General features: G+C 41.1%; 1 protein-coding gene across 1 annotated transcript in view; it reads left to right on the top strand.

Annotated features, from left to right (window-relative positions):
- The first annotated feature begins 739 nt into the window (after nt 1-739).
- Nucleotides 740-8,916, top strand: part of LOC119167957 (vacuolar protein sorting-associated protein 33A) — a 177,170-nt gene continuing 168,993 nt past the window's right edge. The window contains exons 1-2 of the mRNA XM_037419419.2: nt 740-897; nt 2,513-2,578. Coding sequence (XP_037275316.1) covers nt 796-897; nt 2,513-2,578 — 168 coding nt within the window. The 5' untranslated portion in view covers nt 740-795. The remainder of the gene's footprint in view (nt 898-2,512; nt 2,579-8,916) is intronic.

Here is an 8,916-nt window from a genome sequence, read left to right as displayed (position 1 = left end):
ACTATGTTAGAGCACTCGACCAGTTTTTTTAATTTAGTTTATAGTTCACTTATTTACTTGAAATTGCAGGTGAACCAATTTTGATGCGTTTGCGAAGTGGACAGAATTAAGGCCGAACTGGTGACAGAAGGTGGAAAATAAACGTAGGTTAGCTAAAAAAAAAAAAGAAAAAAAATCTGGCTTAAATGACGCGCCAAGAAAATACGTCGACGGCGGCAGCGCGCCGATCAGTTGGCGGTGGCGCCGTCGTACCAAAATTGTTGGCGGCGGCACGCCGACCCTTCGGCACACACCTTTAGCGTTGACTTGAACCATACAGTTTCCCAAATATTAATAAAAAACTCCATGACTTGAACCATAAACTATTATTATCGGCAGAGACTGCTGCAACATGTAGCGCACGAACCACCCGGTAAAATATTTTTATATAACTCTATGGTAAATATTTTTACAAAACTTTATATATAAACTTCAAATAAATTAGGTTTTATGCTTGCTTACTTACACCAAACGTCGAAGTAACACAAAAGTCGGCACCTTAAAGAACAGTTATATTTTAGTTTTATTTTGGTAAGTGGCATAACAACAAGATAATTTTGAACGCTTCCGGTTTTTGTGTAGTTTGCATGCCCACTTGCATTGACTCTTTGCTTACTTATTTCCAAAGTTATTCTATCGTATTATTGAATAACTGCTTATTTCCGCTTTGTCAAGCGGCTGAGAGAAAGCGAAACTAGTATGGCATGTAGTCGGATACACTCCGTGGTCGGATACGACGAGGGGCGGTGTTTAAAAATGGCCGCGCACCTGGCGAACGGCAGAGTCAACGTCGCCTTGCTGCGTGAGGCAGCTAGGAGAGAACTGATCGAATTGCTCGACAAGTGCAATGGCACCAAGGTAACAAGATGAACAGCATCCCGTGCATGCCTCGCTTAGCGCTAGAGTGAAGGGCGCTCCCATGCCTTGTGCGGTGACAGCATTTCACGTCTCCGCATAAGCGCTACTCTAGGTTGTTTCTCGATTGTGCTGGCATCCGCGTTTTCACAGCGCACTTGTGCCTAATGAATTCAGATCCATGAGAGGCTGTGTTCAAATGATGACTTAGCACAGAGTTCTGTCCGGTTAAAGCCTACTGCGCCTGCACCGAACTCGTTTCGTGGTTTTGCACTCGGTTGTGTTCAGAATCAGGCGCATAAATTCGCATCTCGTGGCCAGTCCAGCTGCGCACGTAAATATTTTTTCACTATATGCAAGCACATTGCATCCTACAGTAGAAATAGACAAAAATTCAGCTTAGTTCTAGAAGAAAAGAATGCCGGAAACAGCAGTTACATATTTCATCCTTCTTAACGCTATGCACTGACCATTGTCATCACTACTTACCATGTAATCAACGCCTTCTTCATTTCAACGAATTACGGTCATAAATGTTCACGCGGCCGCTTAAGTGCTAACGGCTCTTATTCAACAACATCATCACCGACACGTTAGTACGCATGTACAATGCTTTCATCACCACCATCACGATCGCCATTCAAGGCCCATTTGCTTGCCCACAGCTCAACTTCATGTCCGCCATCATATTCATTGTTGTTAAATCATCATTACCAGTGCATTCGTTCATTCAATCTGAATGCTTTTCACCAGCAGCAGTGGCATTGTTCAAAAGGTAATTGCCTCTGCTTCAGCGTGTTAATTGTCGGTGCTTTCCAGCTAAAAAGTTGTAGCATGTTTGTCTTCATTGTTTAATCCACATCGCATGTAAATAAATTTAAACTGTTGCGAAAAGGTTCATTTAGCTATATTACGTATAACTTGTCATGCAGAGGCGAAGTGCAGTAAAGCGGATCCTTCTACCATTCGGCGTTCGATCAGCTTCTCACACGAACTCAGTATGCCTGGTGTCCACGAAAGTGGATGCCTCAGAGACAAGTCCAATAACGAAGTATTGGTCGTTTGCAGTGCAACAGTAGTCGCAGAGAAATGTTTCCCTTTTCCTGAATAAAGCGAAATAATTCAAAAATTCGTGAGTTTAGAGGGAACTTGCCAAAAAAAAAAAGATGCTCGCATACTCATTGAGTATTGCTCTATGTGCACTTACTGCTCACAGAAGTTCACACACAGATGTTTTTATAAAATACTCAAGTAATGCCAACATTTGAAATCAATGGTTAAGACAAAAGGTTGGCTAGTCTGATTCCACAAATGTGAAAACTGGGATATAAAAGGGTTATTACTTGACAGAAAGACCAACTGCAGTGCGAAATCAGAAATGCAGCCCTCTAACGTCAATTGAGATGTGGTGTATACACAACAGTGCTTGTATGCAGTGAACATCCTGACAAACTTGTGGGTTGCTGTAGGCTTGCCTACTACCATTCCCTTGCAAATATTGAGCTGAAGTGAAAACAGGCAGCAATGCGAAACAAATGGGAAAGTTTTCAGATGAAAGAAAAAGGTCTCTGCAAGTGCTGTATTTTTCACAGTGCTGCCTTTCACGTGCGACTTTCAGGCTATCGTGTGGGACGAGTCTCTGGCTGGGCCCTTCAGCCTTATTGCAGAGTTTGGTCTGCTGCGGGTGAGTACTGCTCCATGAGTGCCATGAAAAAGACACGAAATCTGGGATTAAGCATGAAATACACCTGTTATACAATATTATATGAGTCTGCAATTATTGCTATCACACGAGATTTTTAGAGCCTAAGGAGAATAAAAGAATGTGAATCAAATGCAGTCTGGTTAAATGGGTATTGACACATAAATTTCAGAGGTAAGATAGCCTGCAGGGTCAATTCTTGGGAACATGTGCCAAATCTGAACAGCGAATGCATGTAATCTATATAAATTTTTAAGTTTACATGCCCATTCCAGCGTTGTACACCACACATTGCAGCACTGACATGAGACGAAGAGACCGCAGACTACTGTGATGTCACCACTGGGGCCGAGCTTAAAGAGGTGCCCAGCTCAATCGTACATCAAAGCAACCAATGCACACATGGTGTCAGCAGGCTACTGTTTGACGGCTGCTTGCAAAGCTATGCCCATAGCGAACCTCATTGCTGCGTGGTGACGAAGGCAACGTTGTAGCACAGCAGATGCAAAAAGTGCTTCGTACTTCTTTCTGAAAAACGGGGCAACATCACAACTGAAGATGCCTGAACATTTTTTCTGAAACAGTGCTTTGACGACACGGATGACAAACCACAGCGCTGATGCGCAACTGATTGTTTATTGAAAGCCTAAGAAAGAAAAGTACACTTCTCACACCTATGTGACCTTGATAAAGCAAAGCAAAAGAAACTGCAAGCTAGCATTGTATCTTGAACAGACACAAAAAAAACTGAAAACAGACGACGTGTACTTTTGAAGACATGAAATTTCAAGATACTGTAGTGTCTACAAAAATAAACTTGCTATAATGTAGGGCAATGGTGGGCACACTAATGCATCGCTCACTCCTTGTCTTATAGGCCTCAATTATTTCTATCGAGAACTAATAGACAGTAATGACAGAGAAAGTATAGGGGATGTTATTAGAAGTAATTGTAATGTAAATGTGAAGAAACAAAAGTGTACAAAAATATAACTTGCTACCGGCAGGATCAATCAGCCAGCTGCTATCTCTTAACAGGATAACAAACTGTGCGAGGCCAAACAGGCAAGAAAGAGGGTTCCACACTTGCCACAATGGCAACAGGTGGCAAAGACTGATGCTGCTATGGTTAAATGCACATATATACCCTATAAAGTGAATAGGGCAATAGCCGCCATGGTAGCTCAGTTGGTAGAGCATCAAACATGTTATTCAAAGGTCACAGGTTCGGATCCTGCCTGTGGCATGTTATCTTTTCGTCCACTTTTCTTTCTTCACATTTACATTATATTTACTTCTAATAACATTCCTTGTACTTTTCCTGCCGTCCCCTTTCTTAATCCATAAAAAAGGAGACGTCAAGGACTTGAAGAATTACTGGCCGATCAGCTTACTCTCCATCCCATACAAGCTATTTACAAAGGTAATTGCTAACAGAATTAAAACATCAGAATTCAATCAACCAAAGGCTCGAGCAGATTTTCGAACAGGCTACTCAACAATCGACCAATTCATACTATCAATCTGGTAACAGAGAAATGCTCAGAATACACCCAATCGCTATATATAGTCTCTGTAGATTATGAAAAGGCATTTGATTCAGTAGAGATATCAGCAATTGCGCATCTACATAGGGTCAACAGCCACCATAGTGCTCCATAAAGAAAGTGACAGAATACCAATAAAGAAGGGTGTAAGACAAGGGGATACGATCTCCCCAATGCTATTTATTGCGTGCTTACAGGAGGTTTTGAGAGGCCTAGAGTGCGATGAGCTAGGGATAAGATTTAATGGAGAGTGCCTTAGTAGCCTGCGCTTTGCCGATGGCATTGCATTGCTGAGTGACTCAGGGGACGAATCGCAACTCATGATCGCGGAGTTAGACAAGGAGAGCAGAAAAGTAGGTCTTAAGATTAATCTGCAGAAAACAAAAGTAATGTACAACCTCTGAAGAGAACAGTGCTCCGAGATAGGTAATAGTGTACTTGAAGTTGTAAAAGATTGTCTATTTAGGACAGGTAATAACCGCGGATCCGAACCACAAGATTGAAGTAACTAGAAGAATAAGAATGGGTTGGAGCAGATTTGGCAAGCACTCTCAAATCATCACAGGTAGATTGCCACTATCCCTCAAGAGAAAAGTATATAACAGCTGCATCTTGCCGGCACTTAGCTACGAAGCAGAAACCTGGAGCTTTACAAAGAAGGTTCAGCTTAAATTGAGGACGACAAAGTGAGTGATGGAAAGGTGTAACCTTGAGAGACAAGTGGAGACCATAAATCGTCAAGGAACACACCGGGGTTAAGGATTTCATAGTTGAAATCAAGAAGAGGATGGGCCGAACACGCAGCATATAGGCAGTATAACCGGTGGTCATTAACTGATTGGATTCCCAGAGAAAGCAGACGCACAAAGGGTAGACACAAGTAGATGGGCCGATGACGAAGATGCGCAAGTAGGTGGGCCGATGAGATTATAAAGTTTGCAGGTATAACATGGCAGCAAAAATCACAAGACCGGGTTGATTGGTGTATCATGGGAGAGGCCTTTGTGCTGCAGTGGATGTAGTCAAGCTGATGATGATGACACTTTCTCTGGTATTACTGTCTATTACGTAGTTCTCATGAATATTGTGTCTAATGAAGAAAAACTAGCCCTTATAATTACACTTTTCTTCATTCAATTATTTTTAGTCTGATTTGATCATGATGTGTCAACAGCACCTTAGCTTCATGAAACATAGATGTGCAGTGGCACAGCGCAACATGTTGTGACACATGTGAGTGTGCATTCCTTTGTAATGAACGATTGTGTTCCAAGGACTTGATGTTAATGCATCTACTTGTTTGGCCTATGTATACTCGACCACATGAAAACGGCAAAGGTACACAACACCTTTTTTACACTGCATAAAGGAAGTCGTATGTATGATCCCGCAATCTTTTTAGGTGAATCCTGACAAGCACTTTTTTGAGCTTGCTCTCAACGATTCCATCGACTCTGCTTAAGCTATTAGATGTCCCCCAACCTTTAAAAAAAAATTTTTAAATTTAGCAACCAAATTTATACTGTCGATAATGTAAAAATACATTAGAAGCGATCTGTTATGTTCCAACAGTCAGTGGTTAATGCAGTGTCCCGCCTGTCCTATGTAGAAGCAGCTGTAGCTGAAGGAGACCTTATACAGCACACTTGTAGAGCAATCAAGTGAATTGTTGGTGTGGTCTATGAAACAAATAGTATCGGTCCACTTTTTGTCTTTGACTCACTGACTCTCTGTACAGCGACATAAATCTTACCCCGCTTATTGGCAGCCAAAAAAATAACATTAACTCCATATTTACTGTTTACTTCGTTTTCTTCAGCCTGTGAGCAGGGCTGGGCAGTATCGAAGATACATGTATCTGAGATACTATCATGAATACTTTTTGAGTATATTGTATCTGTATCGTGATACATCTCACAAGACAAGTATCTGTATTTGGGTTACATTCAATAACTTATCGTGTATCTTAAGATACTAGATACTGCGGTCACAACGGTATAGCCTGCCAAACATTAATTGCTTACTGAACTCTGCTGCTCAGGCTGGTACTGGTGCCACTAAGCCACCTCAATAAAACTGCGAGTAGTATCATCGTTTTATCTTTTCGAGTGGCTCCACCAGTCTGGGCAAGCTATAAAGTAGAGCAACACGACAGAGAGCTAGCGGTGTCGTGTTGCTTTCTTCCCTTTATCTTCCCTTTTTAGTTCTTCCCTTTTCTTCCCTTTTTAGTTCTGTCAGAGCCACGGCACTCACCCTTGTCCACTTGCAAGCGCCGCGTAGCACAATTCGCACGGTAATGAGCGTACAGCTTTTGATGCCACTTTCCAGCATGGAACTATCGCACCGCCAGCACTGATGCTGTATCTAAAAAAACCATCACTTTTCTATCAGTTGATATCCTAGTGTACCATGCCACTTTCTTCCTGCTTCCATTCAAAAATATTTTGAAATCATAACATGATTGTTAGCACAAGTACTACTCAGTTGTCCTTCCCTTGCATCGCCTAGTGCTCTGAAAAGTTTTTTTTTTTCGTTCTCATGAATGCAATATGCCTTTTGTAAAGTTCAGCCAAATGAAGCACTTTGTTTTATTCTTACCTTTAATGGTCCACGTATTTTTGCTACTGTTTATGCCTTTACATTTCCTTGAGTTTGCTACTCTGTCAAGTTTATTTGGGAAACAAATGTGCGATTATGTGGGAGTGCGTTCAGTATACAGCAACAAACATTCTGCTGTTTGGGTCGTAATACTTGGAATATTTATGAGCCATCTTTAATGTCTTACAAAGGGGATTCGAGAGACATTGTTATGTTAAATGGTCCATTTTCTTATGAATGTCCTAACGAGGCCATTTCAGGCAAATTTTTCATGGGCACTGATTATTTTATTGTCTTACCTAAACAGGTAAGTTAACGATACATCTTGTTTAATTGCCATAGTATTAGAGGAGCACCTGTATCGTGCACCTCAACTTATTCACCACGAATGCTTGAAACAACAGTGTTTATATTTTAGCTATACTTGTATTCATTTTTTAGGCCTCCGTATTTTTGTCACTATTGCTAATTGCCAAGTAATCATAGCTATAGGCGGTTACAGCACCAATAGCAGTGTTCTCCTATGCCGATTTGTGCAACTATGCTGCCAGTGTGCCACACGTTTTTTTTAAGTGTGAATTGGTCTAAGTCACAGAAAACTTATGACTGCTCGGCGCAAGCCGCCTGCCGGTGCTTCGTAAATTTCAAGAATGTCTCAGATTGTGCTGATAAGATTATGGGAAAATCTTGCTACGACGGCCGCATGGCGATGGAGGTGAAATGCTAGAGACGCATGTACTATCAACTGCAAAATTTTGCGGTACACTGAATCCACAACAAATGTGAATTTCTGCTTTATCAGTGCTTAATGCTAGTAATCAAGCTGGAGACTGTATAGGTCAGAATGCCAAGTACAGTATGGAACATTTATATTAAAATTACATTCCCAGACAAAACGAGAATTCAGCGTTATCGAACATTTTGCATCCTGCAAACTTTTGCTGTTGATAGTTCTTAGATTTTAATCCACGTTAAAGAACACCACATGGTTGAAATTTCTGAAGCCCTACACTTCTGCTGTCCTCATAATCATATCAGAGTTTTAGGACGTAAAAACTTAACAATTATTATTCACATTACGCGTAGTACACCCAGTCTTGTAAATTCGCAAGCTTATGCAAGTGCAATAGCGATAACGCTGGAAGGTATCATCACTACTCTATAAATACAAGACCCGTTCTACGGATGATGAGATGAGATTGCCAATGGCCGACGACACTTATTGCCGCTATCAGAATACAGTGCGCTTTGCTTGTACTTGGAATTATGAAGTTTTCTGGGCTCATTAGTGAGTTTTATTTCTACCAAAGTGACCGCCACTTTCTTCCTAGTCACCACCACGTGAGCAATACAGCAAGTACGAGGAGTTTCTGAGGTGCACATGACCTCTCGCTCAAAAAAATTGATTACACTTTAGTGAGTATATAGGAAAAATAATGTTTTACGCTGGGAGATAAGAAGAATCAGAAAACTAATAGCAGCTTCATGCGCTCTACGCAGGCTTACCTATATAATGTTCTACAAAAGGGTCGCTACTGCCGTTGTTGCTGCTGTACACTGGGGACTTAGCACTGCAAAACGGTCTTTTATGAGCAAGCTAAAACTGCACACTGGTATTTGCACCATCATGTGGAGGCTTCTAATTGAAACTTGTGTGATTAGATGGCAATCTGCTAGCTGGTCAGCAAGCTTAGCAGCAATTCTAATCAATTACAAGAATAGAAAGCAGGAACCGCTGTCAGCGAAGTGTCTACAGAGCTGTCCTGTTAAGCAGTTAAATCAAATTGTAATAAGTTCCTTGAAAGTAAACTAATTTACTATGGGACAAATGTTATTGAGATACCAATAAGCAGTTCATTAATATAAAATCGGGAACATTTTAGAAATGTTCAAGCTGTCATTTTTATGCACATGCATTTTCAGCTATAGATGGGGAGGGGAGGTCTATAACAACATACTTGTGATTGTATCAAAGTATTTTAAGATATGATTGGCAAGTATCGTATCCAATACAGTTTTTGCGGCAGTATCTAGTATCTGTACTTCAATACTTTTTGTCCGAGTCCGTATCTTGTGTCATATCGCGATACGATTTCAAAGTATCTTTGCCCAAGCCTGCTGTGAGACGCACAATAAATGTATGGTATACCCACGACACGTTTCCTTTCATCACTT

Source organism: Rhipicephalus microplus, chromosome 3 (assembly GCF_043290135.1).
Source record: "Rhipicephalus microplus isolate Deutch F79 chromosome 3, USDA_Rmic, whole genome shotgun sequence".
In the NCBI taxonomy this organism is placed as follows: Eukaryota; Metazoa; Arthropoda; class Arachnida; order Ixodida; family Ixodidae; genus Rhipicephalus; species Rhipicephalus microplus.
The sequence above is the reverse complement of the archived record's forward strand: the minus strand, read 5'-3'. Positions and strand labels throughout refer to the sequence as shown.